The 20,168-nt window shown below is 44.7% G+C and overlaps 1 protein-coding gene across 2 annotated transcripts in view; it reads left to right on the top strand.

Annotated features, from left to right (window-relative positions):
* Nucleotides 1-18,093: 18,093 nt before the first annotated feature.
* Nucleotides 18,094-20,168, top strand: part of MREG (melanoregulin) — a 54,396-nt gene continuing 52,321 nt past the window's right edge. The window contains exon 1 of one of the 2 annotated variants that reach the window (XM_010979705.3): nucleotides 18,094-18,515. In XM_010979705.3, coding sequence (XP_010978007.1) covers nucleotides 18,418-18,515 — 98 coding nt within the window. In that variant the 5' untranslated portion in view covers nucleotides 18,094-18,417. The remainder of the gene's footprint in view (nucleotides 18,516-20,168) is intronic. The other variant, XM_064485147.1, reaches the window with a different exon arrangement.

The raw sequence follows: 20,168 nt of genomic DNA, 5'->3' as shown, positions 1-20,168 counted from the left end.
TTGATGTGTGATTTGTTTGTTCCTGAAGTCAAATTTGTATGAACCCTCTTAATTAAAAAGAAAAAGTCATAAGTAGTAGTATTTGCAATCTTGATATTTGTTTTGATTTCCTGTCCAGAGTATTCCCTTTTCTCCATGTATCTCCTTTTGTATGCAAAAAATTTTTTAAAATTAATGTTATGCAAATGTATTAGGGTTCAGTATTCTGCCTTCAGCTGATCCTTTCTGGCAGTCATCCTGATTTCTGAAATGCCATTTACAAGTTACATAGGTTCAGTTTTTCTCTTAATTAAACCTCTTTAAATTGCCTTATTCCCTCTTGAAGTGAAGTAGGTATTTCTTTGTCAGTGACACTCAGTTCAAAATATACGATTTCCTAAGCTCTGGGGTGGGGCCCCCAGAATCTGCTATTTTATCAGCTTCCTGAGCAAGTGGGGGATGAGGATGAGGCTAATGAGATGTCTGGGGTACAGCGTGTCAGAAGGTGCTTGCTCTCAGGTTTGTACAAGTACAGAGTCAGCCCTGAGAGTGAGCCCGTGCTCACTTAAACGTTGTGCCCGTGCTGTTAATGTGGAAAGGTCAGAAATCTTCTCCTCCCAGACAACATTTTAACAGTGGCCTTCTAGAGGGGATACTATCATGCTCCTAAGAATTACAAGCCATGTTAGAGGGCAGCGTGGCCCCAGCACAGGGTGGTGGGGAAGATGGAAGAAGCAAGGGTTGCCTTTCAGTTACCTCGTGGTGATGACTGCGGACAACCTTTTATGTCTCCATGGGGTGATATTTGCTTATTTCTGTTCGACACATGGAGCCTGCCCTACAGAGCACTAAATTTAGCTCCAGCTCCTTATTAGATCTTGCTAGACCATCCTGGTACAGCTGATCATTACCTGTGCTCTAGAATAATGTCTATCCTCCGTGTGTATTGCAATAGCATCTTGTCAATGGTATTCTTCTGCTCCTAAACTTGGTAAATTTCACTTTAGACTGAATGTTCCTGAATAGGCTTCATCAGTCACTCAGCTCATAATCTAGAGCCCCTACTATGTGCTCAGCATTATGATAGGAGTTGAGAATTTAGGGGTGAAAAAAAATATACACAGAAATTTTAAATTCTCAAATATTCTAAGTGCTACCGAGGATAAGGTCATGGTGCTAAAGGCATCAAACAGGAAAAGAAAGACATCTAGAGAAAAACAAAAGCAGTACTGTAATTACTCATGTTAAAGAGTTTCTTGACAAGATGACCCTTGTGTATGTTACCTCCCACACGCACTGCTCTTCTTGTTTGTAGCTTTGTGTTAGTTCAGGTCCTCGGAGAAGGAGATGCCAAGATGGAATAGGACGTGCATGAGACTTCTGGAGAGTGTGCTTATAGAGGATAAAGGGCAAGGAGCCCGAGAAGGCATCCATAGCCTTCAGACTGTGATGCAGTCCGATGCCTGTAACAGAGAGAGAAAGAGGCTTGGGCAGGAAGCACCTCGGATTGTAGCTGGGATTGCCAGAGGTGTGTGTTCACAGTCAACAGTGGGGCACAAGGGTACCAGGAGGCGCTCTGTGGATCATCTGGGCTCCACATGTGTTCCTCCCTGTCTTCACTGTTTAAAAGTAGCTCTGATTCCATCCGTTGGTGGTGGCGACTCCTCTTCTCACCGGCTGGTGCCTGGCCACAGAGGGTCCAAAGTGCCCTGGAGTCAGACAGGTTTGTAGTTCAGTGAGACCTTGGTGTGTCCCTTGGCAAGAGTTGCCCCTTTGGGGCAGCTCTCCAATGCTGCAGAGCCCAGAACTGCAGGTATAAATTCCCACAGTGGATCTTAGGGAGTGATGGTAAGTAGGGCCACTCCCTCTTCCACTCATTGGATCCCAACATCCCAAAGGCAATAGGGACATGCATCCTGAGAAATGGTGCTCTATCCTTTTAGAAGGTCAATGGCACTTCAGCTGTGCCTTGGTTGTTGTAGTCCTCTGGAGGGCTGGCTGCTTCTGGAAGTGTGGGTTGTGATACAATCAATGGTTCCATGACCAGGGATTCACTTTGATGGTTGGATGCTGGTGCAGGGAATTCCACGTGGATGGGTCTGGCTTTGTATGAGCCCCCAGGTAGCAGTGGTGTCTGAGTCCCTGCAAACAAGAGAGGCAGACTTTTACCTGGAATGGGGATCTGTCACTATGAGGAGTGGCACAGATACCACACGGTTACTGGAACAGGGAAAGTTTAAAGGATTATTAACTATAACAGGATTGGCTAGTAGGAAGTAAAGAGAGCTTTCAAGAATAAATAGCAGACATAAGGAGCAGCTGTTACTGGGGCTGATGTGAAGGAAAGAGCCCTCTCCCCGCTCCCCTCCACCCAAGGGCTGACCCCCAGACCTTGTTGGGAGGTGTGACTGTGGCTCCTTGGATGCTGGAGAAGTCACTAAGTGTCCGTGGTACTCTGCTGGTGGAACGTGATAGCAATCTGCCCTCTGGAACTTGCCTGAAATCCGGCCTGTAGGGTGTTGGGGGAAACTGCACAGGAGGTGTCTCAGCAGGGGCCTCCACTACAAACCGACCTGCAGGAAGTGCCCAGGGAGCTGCCACTGGTCTCTATCCTGGTGCACGCCCGGCTGCCTGTTTGCTGCGGGGTGGCCGGTGGTGCAGGACTTAGGAAGCAAAACCCCTTTCCTCCTGCAGCGTCTCTCCATCACCCTCTACTGACAAAGCTGCAGCACTTGCTGGCAAAGGAAAATCTATTTAAAGATCTGGATCCATTGTCACTGAGCAAAGAAGCAATAAATGTATAACCCGCCCACCTGTCGACCCGCAGTCAAGCAGCTGTTGTTCTCCTTGGTCAGGGCTCAGCCTTGGTCTCTGTGTGGACAGACTGGACGTTGAGAAGCGGCACTAACTGCAGCGGCCTTGGTTAAGTGGGGTTCCATGCTGTTGGCCCGTTTGTCGCTTTCCTCCACTCACGAGCCCACTATGCCAATTCTGGAGTGGCCGGTGATGAAGTCCCAGCAACACCGACCGGCTGCGTCATCATGTCTCCTTGGTTTTGCTGTGCTTCTGCCATGATGGATGCTTTCTAGGGGACGTTAATGTGTGAGACAAAAAGAAACACTTTGTGCCCACTCCCCTGTGTTTACGCATGTGTCTCTATCCCAGGCCCCCTGGTCTCCAGTCTTTCAGTCCTTTTCCTTCCAGGTTCTTGGCCAAAGGACCAGGCCTTGGACCACTGTTTGGAAATCTCTATACTCTCACCCCGGGCTACGTCTCTTTCCACTGTGGAGACCACTTGTACTGCCTGCAGATTTTCCCTCTGCACTGTCTTACAGGGCCACCCTGAGTGCGGCGGTCACGAAGCTCTGACAACTGTGAAGGAGAGAGGGAGGGAACGAGGTTTGGGTGGGGAAAATCTGAGACAAACAGTCCAAGGAAGGGTTGCCCAGACCCATCAGCTTCCCAAGTCTTTGAGCCAGAGTCACCTATTAGTCTCCCAGGCATGGGCGTGAGTGAACAGGCTGGCTGAGCTCAGTCTGGGTGGGAGCAGCCCAAGGGCTAATGCACTGGTGAATCCAGCTGTGTGGCAGCTGGGGCTGTCAGTCAGTCAGCTCAGTTCCCCACAGCAGGAGATCTAAGCGTGCATTTCCATGGCTGCCAAGTGACTATATTCTGTAACTGTACAAGTTACCACTGGCCCCACTCGTCTTTAACCTCACCAGGCACTTGGCTCAAAGAGGTGTCACCTTGTGGTTAATCATGGATCACCTACCTGTCTGAGCAGTGCCTTCCTGGGATTCCAAGACCTGACTGTGAAGCTTCAACTTGAGCTGTAATTTCCTCTCTTAGCATTCCATCTGCTCTCCTGTTTACAAGCATTTCACTTCACCCAAGTAGTTGTCCGTCGAAATATGACCAACTAGCAGAAAGATTTGAAGCCATATTCCAAAAGGTCTGTTAGATCAAAAGCTGGTGATTTATCCAGCTCTTGTTTTGAGACAGTTATCTACAGGAAAATTTCAATCTCTAGTTGTCTACAGGGAGATTTTGAATCTTGTCTTGTGGACAGTGCTATTTATGATTTGTATGATTTGTGTGCTGACCAAGGCCCTCTCCTGGTTAGTGTCCGCTTTCCCCCAGCTGTGCCCACATGGAGTGCGAGGCACACAGGCACTCTGCCCTAGTGGGAGTCAGATTGTGAGGACCCTCCCCGTCCTGATGCTGTCAGCATCAGCACCGCGTTCCTATGCGTCTCCTCTGCCCTCCCCTCTAGTTCCACCTGCAGCCACCAAACTTGCTCTCCTTGAGTTTGTAGGTTCTCTAGTAGGAAACACCTTGAAAACTCTTCTGGTTGAGGCCACTTTGCTGAGGTTACTAACAGCCTTTCTACTTGCTGCTTCCTTGCGTCCTGTCCCCTTGCTTATTTTGCCTTTTTCTGTCCGTTCCTGCAGAGCTCTTAGTCTTAGAGACTTTCTCCTTCCACGAGTTACTAATTTTTAGAGTCTGAATGGAGTGCCAACTGCTTGGGCTTGAATCCCAGCTCCTAACACTTAACTTGCTTTTGGGACAGCTTTGAGACAGTTGAAGAATTTGAATGTGGATTGGGTATTAGTAAATAATGTCAAATGGTCATTTTGTTAGATGTGATAATGGCATGGCAGTTTTATATTTTGGAAAAAAATTCCCTTACTCAGTAGGAAAGAAATGTTGATATTTGAGATTTGCTTTAAAATACTCCAACTTAGAAAAAAAAAAACAGTAGGGGGTGGGGAGCAGGTGAAATGACATTGGAAGCATGGTAATAATTGTGTAAGCAGAGTAACAGGTACCTTATACATTATATGGCTAATTCTTCTATTCTCTGCACCTCTGGATAAGTTTAGAAATCCCCCAAATAAAAAAAAAATTTTTAATTATCTCTGTAATTACTTGGATAGAGGGTAACATGGGGGAGAGTTGGTTGATTATGAATAAATGTTGTTTGGGGGAAATCGGAGAGAGTTTGCACTGGACCTCCAGTGGTTTATGGGAGTACCTTGGTGTGGCAGAAGAAGGAGAAGATGAGGTTCCAAATATAATATGTGTTTAATGGTACAAAGCTATTGCTATTGCCTCTTAAACTGAATTCTGACCTGCAGGCACTGGACGGAACCCATGTGCTCCAGGCCAGCCTCCCACACTGGCTTAGGCAGCATTACCAATTAGCTCTAGCACCAGCCAGTTGCAAGAAATGGACTGTAGCCCAAATACTCTAATAGCATCAATGCACCTGAGTGCATATGTTTGAGTGGGGAAATGATATCCAATTGGCAAATGTGGAAAAACTCAAACAAATCAACAAAGTAAAAACAATATTCCTTATTTCTCTTGCATATTTTGGACCATTAAGCTTCTGTCTTCATCTATCCTGACTGAATCTCAAATGTATTTAGAATTTGTAGTTCTAAGTACGACAACAGAATCACCTTTTTTCAAATGCTAATAATTATCAGGGACTTAAGTAGCAAGGACTTTTTTTTTAAAAAAAAAGTCGTTTCTATCAGGGATTTAGAGTAGATGTAAGTCAGAATTCCTTACCCTGTAATTTTAACCTTCTGAAGTAGAAGCTGTATACCAAAGCTTATTAAACTTTCTATTATTAAACTTGTTAAACAGAATATAGTTTTGGATCTATTCAGTGTCTACTTAACTATGATGCTTGATTTTAATTCATTTTTTTGAGGGGGGAAGATAATTCGGTTTATTTATTTATTTAGTGGAGGTACTGGGGATTGAACCCAGGACTTTGGGCATGCTAAGCATGCACTCTGCCACTGAGCTATGTACCCCCACCTCTAGGATACTGGATTTTAAATACAAATAGTTTTACCTGACTTGTTTTGTGTAATCTAAATTTACTCTGAGGACAGAGAAACAACATTTCAATCATATCTAGTTACTCAAAAGTGAAGCCTCCTACAGTAGAGGGTTAATTTTAATATAACAGGCTGCTCCCAGAGGTTTTGTTTTGTTTTTTTTTCAAATTCATTTTAAAAAGTGGAGGTGAAATTGACATAAAATCAACCATGTTTAAATGAAAGATTCAGTGGCATTTAGTATGTTCACAGTGCTGTGTAACCACCACCTCTGTCCAGTTCCAAAATATTCCCAAAGGGAAACTCCATGTTTATTAAGCAGTTGCTCCCCATATCCCCTCCCTGAAGCCCTGGAATGACCAGACAGGGTACTGTCTGTATGGATTTACCTATTCTGAGTATGTCTTGTAAATTGAATCGTATAATAGGTGACCTTGTGTGTCTGGCTTTTTTCACTTCCCGTAGTGTTTTTGAGGTTCATCCAAATTGTAGCATGTATTTTTGATCAATTTAATGGAGGTGGGATTGCCTCCGCCAGTGAGCAAAATTCTCTGAACCTTATTTCCAGCATGTTCCCTCCTAAGAGCAGAAGGCTTTTGTGATAATGCCCTGAAGACTTCATGTATTTTACCACAATAAAATGAAGGAAGAAAAATAAAGATCTGCCTATCTTAGTTTGAAGTAATCTGATAAAAAGAATTCTTGGCATTTCCAGAGGAAGGACATTCTGAGCCTGTGGAACATCCCACAGGGATGGCTTTAGGTCTAGGGGTTGTCAGGCCATGGATGCTATGACGTGCCACGCAGATTCTCCCTCAGGAAGAGAGGAGTTACTGGGTCAGCCACTGGAAGTGCTGTGGGCAGACGGCCCTCAGCTGTCAGCCCCCTGCCAGGACAACCTCAGCTGAAGAGAGCTCCCTTGTGCAAGTTTATGTTGCCTTCCCAAGTGGCCCTCATCCCAGGGCTGACTTTCATGGGGGATAGAAAGGGTTAGCCCTCTCATACTGACCCAGAACAGCTTAGCCACGAATCCCCATAGGACTGACTCCCATTTCTTCCCTTCCCTTCCATAGGAGTTAATTCTGTGGGTCCTCCCCACTAGACTTCCTGCAAGCTCACTCCCATGTCAGAGTCTGCTTCCCTGGACACCTAATGCTGGGTGCCAGATTTCTTGCATGGTCACAGGAGGTGTTCCAGTGGAGGAGTGAAGGCCTGCACCTCCTCTAAGCTGAGAAGCTTTGCTCTTTTGCTACTAGAGACTTGCTAATGGTTCTAGAGGTCTTCTGTCCAAGTTTAAAGTTTTTTCCTCTCAAAGTCTTTAAAGTGAACTCTCTTCTGGGGATGGGGGTGATGGGGAGCAATTAAGGATTCTGCCTTTACTTGTTCAGTCTTACTTTCCTACAGAAATTATTCTCGCATCTGGCCAAGATGTACCTTTTGAGGGTTCTGTCACCTTTTCAAGGGCATCAGTGGTGCCGGGAATCATAAAGGGAATTTACTCCAATTTGGGGTTAAATTGTTATACCAGGTCTTCATCTTTATAACACATTTTCTAGACACAGGAAACCATCCATGTTTAATATAAACTGGCCAAGGATGGGTCTCCCTTGGACTGAGGAGCCCTCGTGATCAGTCAGTGTTACAGGAAAAATTAATGTGGGGCGAGAGGAGGGCCGTGTCCCAGGTCTCGGTTGAGTCCCTGGCACGTGCCCTGCTGTGTGTGGGTCCTTGGCTTTGTGCAGGGAAGAATTCAAGGGCGAGCCACAATTGAGTAAAGGTAGATTTATTCGGAGAGATACATACTCCATAGCGTGTAGGCTGTTTCAGAAGGCAAGAGAAAGGCCGGGAGCTGTGGGGGTTGGGTGCTCAGGTTAAAGCAGAAGTAGATACGCACTCCATAGACAGAGTGCGGACCATCTCTGAAGATGAGGGAGCGAGAGGCCACGAGACGCAGTGTTGCTAGTTTTTATGGGCTCAGTAGCTTCATGTGCTAACAAGTGGGAGGATTATTAGGATTATTCCAACTACTTTTTGGGGAAGGGGCTGGGATTCCTAGGAATTGGGCCACTGCCCACTCTTTGACCTTTTATGGTTAGCCTTGAAGCTGTCATGGCGCCTGCGGGAGTGTCAGTTACCATGTTAACATATTACAATAGGCGTATAATGAAGCTCAAGTTCTACTGGAAGTCAAATCTCCTGCCATCTTTAGCCTCAAGGCCTCCTGAGAGTTGAATCTTCCACCATTTTGGTGTTAATTGCTGTGTCATTCCTTGAATGGCTGTGCCCTGCCCCCTTCCTTCCTGTCTCAAAAGTAGCCTATGGACAAAAAACAGGATCCCTCATCTTAATGGGGTACAGGAAAGATGTGAGTGATCAGGAGGGTGGCTCCATGTAAAATCCCTACCCGAAGTGACAGAGGCCTTTCTAAACTGAAAATAGCTAAGACCCTTAGCTGGAGAGAAGACCCTTGGGAATTCAGCAAGGGAAGGGAGGCTGGAGCTTACAGACTTAAATAGCAGACTTCCCAGTCATAGGAAGGGACCCTGATAGCATTTGCTTAAAGGGCCCTCCACTTTGGTCAAGTGGAACTTTAAGCATCAGTTTGTTGAGAGTTTGACTTTCCCCATCTACATACTGGCAGGTGGTGCTGTCCTGTGATGGAGGTGCTGACGACCACCTTCCTTCAGATACAACTCACTGCTAATGCTCTCTGGGTATCAGTCTCTCTCCCAGCTGCTTCCTCTTCTCTGTTCTGGCTTCTCCCCATTCCCTGCTCCTCACGCTCACACTCTGCCTCCATCACTACGCAGAACAATGCAATTCTTTTTTTCTCCCTCCTCTTATCACTTATCTGAGGGAATTGTTACACAGCCAAAATGGCCTATCCACACATTTCACCAAAGACTGTTCTTTCCCTTGGGAATTGCTCCCCGACCTTTGAACTTACGCCATCAAGCTGTTTCCAAGATAGATTTATTGAAGTAGATAAAAAACACAATAAATCAAGCAATAAATAATAAAGTTTAAAACAAACCAAAAAAGCTTCTGTTTAAATCATCTATTTAAATTACTTCTTTTATATATAAGAAATATATGTAATGGTCTATGCACTTTTCCGTGGTTTTCAGACTAATAAATCAAGTAGCAATACTTAATAAGATCAAAAGAAAGACAATAATTAGTGCTGTTTAGGCTATCCTAACCAAGAGAAGGGAGGATTTACTGCTTAATTTCGCAGGGCCCCGACAAGTGTAGAGTTGAGCGTAGAGCCAGTTTAAATGTCCGATTTGAATATTGCAGTGGCCCTTTAAGATTGAAGCCTGCACGGGCGTTGTAGCTGCAGCCACTTTTCCTCTGTGGAGTGAAAGAAAGCTTTCTAACCTATTTCAGAGCCTTAGCCCCATCTTCTAAGAGATCTTCTATTTTGTAACTTCATACAGTTCATTTACAATGGATGCCCACGAGGTGGCAGCACAGAGAATTACAGGAGCATTTCTATGTAATTTTATGGGGAGATTTACTTTGTCCTTCTACTTGTGCAGAACGTGCATGAAAAAGTTGCAGGGTTCTGGCCTGTTTATGTAACCCTGTGAGTGTTACGGAGGAAGAAATAATATAAATGAATGGAACACTGAAAACCCATTGGCATAAATTTGGTTGTCTATTAACACTCAGATTGATAGAAGCTGAGCTTAAGTGGGGGCAAAACTTTGGGAGCCTTTCATAGCAAATATGAATGGTGGTCATGTTTTCTCCATTATTATAGTTTTTGATGCATATCTTCTATTTTATAATTTTGAGTCATCTTGGGTATAGCAGGTGCTTAATAAATGTTTATTAAGGTGAATTTAATTGGATTAGGAACAAATGTGGCGTGACTGATGCATCCAGGTTTATGTTTAATGTTAGGTATAATATGGGAGACTTTGGAGAGTGTGGAATACTTGGGATTGTAGGGAGGGTGATTCTTCAGAGGTGGGGAACGTCTGATCATGTCTGAGGACGTGAGAACTGAGGCTATTCTGGGCATCTGAAAAGTGTTATAGGATAGTTGGCTATGACAGTAGGGTTAATAGAGGAATATAGTGAGATGTAGGAATACAGTTACAATGGGAACATTGTTAGATGGAGCAGGGTGGTTAGCTACAGGAGTATGGTTAGTTAGGTACGGTGGGTAGTTAGCTATTAGCTGTGGGAATATAGTTAGGTATGGCAGGATAGTTAGCTACGGGAATATAGATATGGCAGGATCATTAAATGTGGGAAAGTCGGGGGTGAGATAAGAAAGGGATGTTGCAGGAATCAAAGTGATGGGTAAATTGGGATACAGATGTACTTTACAGTTTCATACATTTTCAGCTTTTGCTATGGGTAGTGCTCTGAGGATTAATACTGCTTATTTTTCATCTTTGATCCCACAAGAGGTTGAGCACAGTGCCATGTGTATCAAGTTATCACAGTAAGTATTTGTTAAATTGAATAGTTTGCTGTGTAGGTGGTGGGGCAGATGCTGACTAAAGTATGTGGGCTTTACTGACAACAGTGATCAGAGCTAGCATTTACAGGGTGCCTCCTATTTTCCATGACACTGGACTAAAAGCTTTATCTGTATTATCTCACCTAATCCTGGCTGCAGCCACAGGGGGGCGCTATGATGCTAGCCAGAGCCCCTGCTCTTACCACCTTGTCAATGGTTCTCAGATGTGGTTTGTGTGTAATTCACTGGGGCCGCCATAACAAATACCACACACCTGGTGGCTTAAGCAACAGAAATGTATTTTCTCACAGTTCTGGGAGCTGGAAGTCTGAGATCAAGGTGTCAGCAGGGTTGATCTCTTTCTGAGGCCTCTCTCCTTGGCTCATCGATGGCCGTCTTCTCCCTTGGTCTTCACCTGCTCTTCTGTCCATGTCTGCATCCTAATCTCCTCTTCTTATAAAACCAGTCACGTTGGATTAATGCCCTTACTTAACCTTAATTACCTCTTTATAGGCCCTCTCTTCAAACAGCCGTATTCTGAGGTACTAGAGGTTAAGGACTTCAACAGAGGAATTTTGGAAGGGACACTGTTCAGTCTGTAACAGTGTACTTCGAAATTCCCAAGCCTTGAGAGCAGGACCAGGACTAGGGTGAGGGAAGTGAGAGGACTAGGGCACAACATTTAAGGACTCAGTTGCTCTCAGGGTTGCACAGGTGGAGGGTCTGCCCCCAGAGCAAGCACCACCTTTACAGCTGCACCCCGAGCACCTCCTTAGCCTCACCCTCGTCCCAGCCCTGCTTGGCAGCCTGATAAAATGGCAAATTCTGGGCCCCCACCCCAGAGCTTACAATTCCAAGTAGGGCCTGGGAATCTGAAGTTTCAGTAAGCATCCCTAGGGATTCTAACACAGGTGTTTAAGGTCACCCTTTTGAGAAACTCTGCCTGTGCCAGGAGCCTCATGTGAGAGTCCCTTTATGTCCAGTGAAGTCATCTCTCCCTTTCTCTTTGGTTTTGGGATTAGATGTTGCTGAAGCCATCAGTTACCTACCTGAATTTTTAGGGGCTACAGTGGAATTCTGAAGTCCCTCTGGTAGAAAGCTCCTGTAGTCTGAGTTTCGGGCGCCAGACATAACAGATCCATGGACTGGATCTTCTTTGTGGAGTCCTTTCTGACCATTCCAGATGGCAGAATCTCCGTGGACACACACAGCCGTGTTTGGAGCAGTGCATCATCAGCTACCATTACTGAGTGTAGTAGACGTATGTTGGTTTTGCCTCGTGAGCATCCATTCCCTTTTTTGTGGCTTCATTTGATTTTCATTAGGAAACTCTCCCATTCTTAGTCCAACTGGCTTGCTTTTCCTATCTCCTTCACTTGAGCACTGCAGGGGTGCCCATGACACTCCATAGGTGTATTCCTCCCTCTGAAAGAGCAGCTGGTTCCATTTCAGGCCAATGAAAGTCAGGCCCAGGCCTGTTGATCAACTGGGAAGGAGCTGTTCTCTTTCTGTTCAGATTATCAGCAAGAAGAATGGTAAAATCCAGGGCGACTAGAGGCCGGAGAGTGTCACCAACTCAAAGCCCAGAGAGGAAGTAAGAGTGTCTTGTCTGTTCAGGCTGCTGTAACAGAAATCCTATAGACTTGGTGGCTTATAAACAACAGAAATTATTTCTCAGTTTTAGAGGTTGGGAAGTCCAGGATGAAGGCATTGGTAGATTCATTGTCTGTTGAGGGACCCGCTTCCTGGTTCATACACAACTATCTTCTCACTGTGTCCCCACACGACAGGAGGGGTGAGGGAGCTCTCTGGAGTCTATTTTATAAGGGCACTAATCATATTCATGAGGGCTTCATCCTCATGACCTATCACCCCTCAAAGGCCTCACCTTCAGATTCCATCACATGAGGGATTAGGTTTAAACATATGAATCTGGGGGAGATGCAAACATTCCATCACTAGTAGAGATCAATGCTTATGTTATCTTTTGAGCACCTGGATCCAGTTATGTGTAAAGCTAGGATCACTTCTTGAATTTTCCAGGTACTTAAGCCAGTAGATTTCCTTTTATGCTTAAACTAGTCTGAGTGAAGTTTTGTCATTCACAGTTAGTTGCTGATTAATACCCAGAGGATAAAGGTCACAAAAATCTAGACAAAAAAGGTGTTATACAGGACTGACCCCCAGCAGGGTTGGATGCCTTCATGTTGGAATTATAAGAATCAAGTTTTCTTGAAGCACCTTTCCATATGCTTTATACATCTTCTAACTTACTTTATGTGTTTTTATTCTCTCCAAGGGTATCCCTTTAAAAGGTTAGACTTACTCCTAAGTAAGAAGTTATTTAGAAAGAACTCTTTGCTAACTCAAAGGGCATCCTTTTAAAAGGTTAGTTACTCCTAAGAAGTTCTTTAGAAAAGACTGCTAAATTTTGAGGACAGCCAAGATGCTTGTTCCTTGAAACTGAAGAAGGAACAAAGACTGATTATTAAGGTTGTCTCAGAGTATGCACTTGGGAGGAAGAAAGGAAGTGAAATTAACCAGTAAACTACACCAAATAAAAACAGTTTGAAAATTTAGAAAGTATTTTGCATTATGGGAAACCACAGAGTGATGTAACTGAAGGATTCTCAGATGGCAGATAATATCTATTTCTCTTTGGAGAGAAGCCAAGCAGAGAAATAGATAGATAAACAAACAAACAAATAAATAAATAAATCTCACCTGACTCAAACTGGGCTGTTGTGCTTGGCTTGAAAGAGAACACTTCTCTCATAATTCTCTCTCTCCTGTCACAATTACCCTTTTCTTGCCTCTTCACATCCCGCAGTAGGACTGTATGGATTTAGTTCTGAAAGGGTTAGAATCTGACCTTTGTTAACTTAAGGGAAAAAAAAAGAAAAGAAAAAACTGTTTTAATCAACAAGTAATGGAATAACCCACAGAATGACAGGAAAACCAGTACAACTACACTTTGGAAAATACAGGAACAGGAAAGCTCCAGGTATAAAAATGGCAAATGCTGTTGGACCTCGTCTTCCAGATGCTGTCCCCAAATTAATTCACGTCTCAACTCCAGCCATTGTCCATCTTTGGGTCCTTGCCCTTAAGATGCAAATTTCAGGAAGAGTGTCTATTTGGCCCATCTTGGTCACATGCCCATCCCTCGTTGGATGTCAGGGTTGAGGGATGGGGGAGTACCTTCACTGTTTGACTGTCTGCCCAACTCATGGAATTGGAGAGGGGTGTTCTTCAAAGGAAAATAAAGAGCTGTTACCAAAAGGAGGGATGAGGCATGCTGCACAGACAGAAACAAGAGATCCGACAGGAACCCTTGGTTGGCTTTTATCTTGGTGACACCCTGTCCACTCCCTAGTGGGACTTTTCTAGAGATAGGAGGCATGTGGGCAGTCCATCTTGGGATCCTTGGGAGAGTGATGATGCTGAACTTGGCTCAGGGTATTGGTTTGCTTTGTCTTTTTTGTCTGTAAGGAAGACAATGCGTTTTAACTCTCTACTGGACTTGGGAAAAAGTAATAGACTCTTCAGGAATCGGTATGAAGCAAACTCCATGTTCGTTGGCTCTTTTTCTGTTTTCATACACATGTTTATTCAACACTTTCATTAAGTGTCTATCACGTGGCTATGCTGTTCTGGAAGTTGTGATATAGCATATCTTTCATTTATTACATCCCTCTGATGAGTCTGTACTATTTCAGATGTTGGAATATTGCAAAGAAGTACACAGTGCCCATCTTCACGAATGGAACCCACCTTCTAGTTCACCTACTGAATCTCACCTATGGTATCCTCAGCACCAGGCTCTATAAATATTTCTTGAATGAATAATTGACTGACAGCAGCTTGTGCTATATTGCTGCAAGCATAGCATTTCTGTGGAGTGTACTAATGACATGGTGTTGTAACTTAAGTATTTTGATTTTCTCGTTTTTCCTGCCCTGCTAGCATGTGCCTTTTCCTCCAACTCTCCGAAGTCATCAGTAAATTCTTAAAGAAGAAGGACTTCCAGCTATACTGCTTGTTTTCAAAGCAAACTCTAGAGTTTTCCCTGCCATGGAGAAATATAGGCTGTCTTGTAAACAAGCAGCTGATGGGGCTGTGAGTCACCAGGTGCCCCAGGGGACTGCCCACTCCCCTGACATCTGGTGCCCAAGGGCTCTTGGTAAATGTCAGATGTTGCTGCCAGTGGTGGGCGGTGCTGGCATCAATGCAGGCAGTAGAAACAATCTAGCATCACTCTAAAAAAAAAAAAAAAGGAAGGCTTGCTGCTGTCCTGAGGATGAAATCTGAAACAGGAAATGGGGCTGCCAAAATGTCTCAGCTAACTTCAGGCTGAAGCTGGAGGGTTTGGTAGCATTGTCGTTTCTCAAGTTACCGAAAAACAGGAAAGTCATGAAGGTATTTAACTTCCGGGAAGGTGAATACTTTGAAAACACAGATATAATAATAATCCTTAGAAAACTGATCAATAGAATACTCACATCAGGTAAAAAAGAATGAGGTATAATCATGTGCACTAGTTAGGCTAGGTCTCCAAGACATATTATTACATGGAAAAAGCTTGCAGGTAGATGAATACATACCTTTTATATTAAAACCAAACTCACTACCAAAAAATAACAACATATGCAATGATGCCATATATACGTCACAGGGTACATACATGTATGTGTGTCCAGAAAATGTTGTAGCCTGCTGATCATAATAGCTACCCTGAGGATGCTAGAAAGGAGACAGGACTATGGATTGTGGTCCCTATTAGAGAGAACTTTAACTGTAATATTTCAACTTTTTAGAGGACTGTTTCATTTATAAGTTTTAACATGTAAAATTAATTTTAAAATATTCATAGTTGCTAGAGCAGGCAAACACCACATGTGATCCTTAGCAAGGCAGAGCATTAACCTCCTGATCAAGCTTGTTAAAGAGACATGGTTCTATGGCTTTCCAAACATATCCTGTCTGAAACCGACCACATAAAAGATGTCCACACATTGCGGAGGTTCACATGTGAGAAGAAAGACTGTCATATGCAAGCCAAGTAGTACTGGAACTGACATTGGCTCAACAGGCCTATTCTCTTTGGATTTAGTCAATTGTGTTGAATTCTGCTACTTCTGTAATCAAAACAATCTCATTTGAGTCTCACTACTGTGTCTAGTAGGTAGGGTGAGACTCATGATCTCCATTTCACAGATTAGAAAGTTGAGGTTTGGAAAAATTAAGTGACTTGTCTTAAGATCAAGGTTAGTCAAGGGGCAGAGCCTACCTATATTTTCCAGGAGCTGAATACCTTCCCTGACTCCTCCATTTTCAACAATTACAGCTCCAATAGTTAAAAGTAGCTGTCAAATCCTAGATTTCTTCTTCTAGCTGGCAGCCCCCTCTGCCCACTTCCTACTTGAACCTAGGTGAGTGGGTTCAAGTTCAAAAACCAATTTCAGGACACAGTGCATTCTACCAAGGGGATTGTCCAGCCAGCAGTGAGTTTGCCGTCAAGAACAACCCTCAGCCTCCATGCTGGCAGGGTTGTCAGTAACAAATGACATGGAGCTCAGCTTGACCCCATAGCCTTGTGCTGCCCGGTGAGAGCTGGCACCCTGTCTATCCTCTTAACTTTTCATGATGGGTCCAGATCCTGTCTCCCCAGCTAAGTCAGAGCCCTCAGGGAACTTCTCTCAACCTTCCTTAACCCTCAGTAGCCAGCCTTCCAATAAATATGCACTTGATAAGTTCCTTCAGCCTCATAATGTAGCCAGAAAAGGACACACTTACATGGAGTAACACACTTTTAAAATGAAAACACTGCCCATGAGAATTGACACTTCTGAAAATAAACTCTAGCTCTTCCTCCCCACGCCTCCAAACCCGCTCCTCCCATACCCTTTTTTAGCTCAATCAATGACACTTCGACTTTCAGAGCTTGGAAACCCCAAACTCAGACTCACTCTCTTCTTTCTTTTACACTTTACTTCCAATCTGATATCAGTCTTGTTGGCTCTGCCTTCAATTCCGTCTAGAGTCCAACCATTTCTTCCCACCTGTAACTGCTTCCTCCCTGGTCCAAATTATTGCCATCTGTCACCTGGATCATTAGAATGGCCTCCATTTGCCTCTCCCTAAAACAGCCTTCAGCACCCAGTTTCTTCTCAAGACAGCAGCTAAAGGGTCCTCTTACCATCCAGGTAGACCATATTACTCCCTCTACTCAAAACTCTCCAAAGCTTTGCTCAGCTCAAAGTGAACAAAATCTGGAGTCCTTGCTGAGTCCTACGAGGTCCCATATGCTATCACCTCGTATGACTCTTCCTTCCTCCTGGCCCACTCCTCCCCAGGCCCCCCCTGCTCTTTTCCAGGCACCCTATAGATTATATTCTCCCTCCTCTGGGGTTCTGCACACCGTCTGCACTCTCCCCTCAGTGCTCTTCCCCTTGATATCAGGGCCAGCTTGCTCAAGTCTTAGCTCAAATATCACCGTATCAGGAGGCTTTCCTTGACTGACCACCCCATTTGAAACTGCAGGCACCACCCCTCCCTCCAGGACACACACAAACACACACACACACACATTCAACCTCACACGTGCACACACTCATATGACTTCCTGGCAGTTCTAACCCCCCTCCCTGGTTTATTTTTCTCCATAGTCCAAATCAACTTCTAATACACTAAATAAATGTCTTGTTTCATTTGTCTAACTCCCCTATTAGAATGTTTGCTCCAAGAGAGTGGGAACTTTTGTTTCTTTCATTCACTGCTGTATCCTCAGAGCCTAGAATATGCCCAGCACCTAACAGATGTTCAATAAATATTTGTTGAGTAAATAAGATTGACAAAGATGAAAATCCATACTATTGGTGGGGGTCAAGGGAAGTAGATACTTTCACATGTTGCTGATCACAGTGTAAATCGGAATTATCTCTTTGGAGGGCAATTTGGCAAGATCCACCAAAATTTTAAAAAGCATTCACCCAGCAGTTCAACTGCCAGGCATTTACTCAAGAGATATACATGTCCAAACACATAGTTTAAAGATGTTCACTGCTGCATTATTTTAATAACAAAAGGCTAGAATGAATTTAAATGTCAACCCATACAGGGCCTGGTTAATTAACATATGGGCATCCGTATGACTGCATAATATGCAGCTTTTAAAACGACAGAGGGAGATACGCATGTATTGATGTCGAACAGTCTCCATGGCAAACTGAGTGAAACAAGGCAGGGTCAGAATTGTGTGCAGTATGCCACTGTTAGGGTAAAAAGGGAGGAGGCTATGTGTGCCTATACTTACAAGTCTGTACAAGCATAAATAAACATATATGTAAATAGCTCTGGAAAATCGCAAGGAACTAGTGATAGAAATCTGCCTTTTTTTTTTTTTTTTGAAGGAGTTATTCAAGGACTGGGAAGCTTGGAAACACTTTAAAAAATTCACTGTGAATATAATACTTAAAAAACCCACTTTTGTAATGTGTCAATTCTTACTCTTTTGTTAACTTTTATTCTGTGTGGGGCTGATGTGTTAAAAATATGCCCTAACCTCTGCTTTGAAGCCAGCGGGTGGGGTGGGAAGGAGGACCTTTTATTTCCTCCGGGAGTGAAGCCAATAAAACGTATGAATAGATCCAGCTCGACCTCGTGCTCTGTGACTCGAGGGCTTCCCCCTCCTCCCCGCAGCCCATAGCCGGTCGGTGCCCTCGGATTTTGCCGTCAGGCGGCGGGAGTCCCTGCTTCCTCCTTAGAGGGCAGCAGCGGAGCGTCTCCGGGACGCATGCGCTCCGATTTGCGCCGGGGGAATTAAGAGAGAGGGGGAAAAAAAAAGCCCCAACAAAACACGCGCCCCAAACAAAACCGAAGTGCAGGAAAGCGCGCGGCCCTGCAGCCCCGGGGCCGTGGAGGCGCCTCCCGCCTCGCCCGCATTCCCGGCCGCGGCGTGATGCGCACGGACTGGCCCGCGACGCCCGGGCCGCCACTGTCCCCGCACCTAGACGCCGGCCCGGTGGCCGCGCCCCAGCCGCGCTCGCTTGCCGCTGCCGCGGCTTTCTCGGAGTCGCCCGGCGCCTGCGGGGCACCTCGCTCTCCATGGGGCTGCGGGACTGGCTGAGGATCGTGTGCTGCTACTGCTGCCCGTGCAAGTGCCTGGAGGAGCCCGCCGTGCCCGAGAAGGAGCCGCTGGTCAGGTGGGTGCGCGCCCCGGCCGCGATCTGGGGATCCCTGGGCGCTGCTGAGCGCTGCGGAGTCGGGGTACCCGTGTGCTCGTTCGAGCTGGGGAAGTGCGTTGGCTTTAAGGTCATGCTGAGGCACAGACTAAGCCCCTTGGTCCCTTACAGGAGGTCCTGCTCCTTGGGATAAAATTTTGCCCCAAAGCACAAATCCTCGGAGCCACCAGAGAACCAAGCAGATATCTGTGGAAAATGCCAAGAATTTGGGTGCAGTGCCCGGGCAGGGAAGTACGGAGCGAAGTTTGCATAGGAGTCCGATTAAATACAACTGTAACTGACTATTTCATAGGCATACTTTAGTGCATTAGGCAACTGAATTTCTGTTTCATTCAGAAAACTGTTGGATACGTTTGCATTTTATTACTGAAGGAGACAAATCTCAGTGACTGAGCACAAGAAAATACTTTTCACAGTGTAAAAAAACCCCGTATTTTTCTCAAGGAACAGCCTGTACACTGGGATGTTGATGCATTACAGATTAAGCTATGAAGTGTGAGGAAATGTAATGCATGTTAACAAGTGCTGAGTGGCTTTGTGAAGGCACCATACAACACAGTTTTATTCAGGGCTGTGTTTGTTGCAATTAGTTTATATCGGGACTCTGCTGAAATTAAGGTTACACTAGGTTGTTCTTTGAGGGTAGATATGACAGAAGCGAAATATTTTAAATGAAATTAGGAAACAGTAGATGAGGCAGAGTTCCAGGGTTGGGTAACCAAACTTTGAAGCCAGCTTTTCTTATGAAGTATGCAACTAATATGATAAAGCTTTTACAACTTTTAAAAAGCATGATTTACCTTTCCTTTCTCTGTCAAGTTCAAACACTTCCCTTGACTTTTGAGATCTTACATAACCCCTTCCTGCCTGTCCCCTCTTATTATCTGGTACATTACACACTGCACACTCCTTGATCTAATCAGACAGGCATCCTTACTGCTCTAGGAACAATCCAACCTTCTTATTCCCTCTAAGCTTGTTTCAAGTAGTGACCTTTAACCTTCCTGCCCCTTCCTAAATGCTAGTTCTCAAGGTCCCCTCAAGCAGTCTTCTTTGACTTGCCCATATTCATCTCTCTCTCCTGTGACATCGGATTTTTAACTTGCCATCTGCCCCTCACTGTTTAGTGAGCACACATATATGTAAACATATATGTCCTGTTTGCTTTATGTGTATAAAGTCATACATAGAATATACCATGTTTTTGTGTGCTCTTGCTATGGTGTTCCCACTTAGATTATTAGATTGCTCTGGGCATGGAGAAACCCAGTAATCTACCCCTAGTCTTAAAAAGTAGTGGGCACCAATCGAATTTCATGCTTAGGTCGTACACTCAACTTGTCAGTAATTCATAGCCACATGAAATGCAGCCCTCAGTTTGATCTCATCCCCAGGGCCTTGGGTCTTTCCGGTTTTCTGTCTGGGATTACTATTTGAGGTAATAGTTTTGGTTGTTTTAAAATCTCCACCCTCTCCTGCCTTGTTTTACACTGTAAGTCAGTGAATTTTGCAAATGATTTTAAAAAGATAGAGTCAGTTGGGGCAGAATAGCATAGTGCTCGTGAGTCAGATTGCCAGGGGTTAAATTCCAACTGGGTGACCTGGCACAGGTTA

This window comes from Camelus dromedarius, chromosome 4 (assembly GCF_036321535.1).
Source record: "Camelus dromedarius isolate mCamDro1 chromosome 4, mCamDro1.pat, whole genome shotgun sequence".
NCBI lineage: Eukaryota > Metazoa > Chordata > Mammalia > Artiodactyla > Camelidae > Camelus > Camelus dromedarius.
The sequence above is the reverse complement of the archived record's forward strand: the minus strand, read 5'-3'. Positions and strand labels throughout refer to the sequence as shown.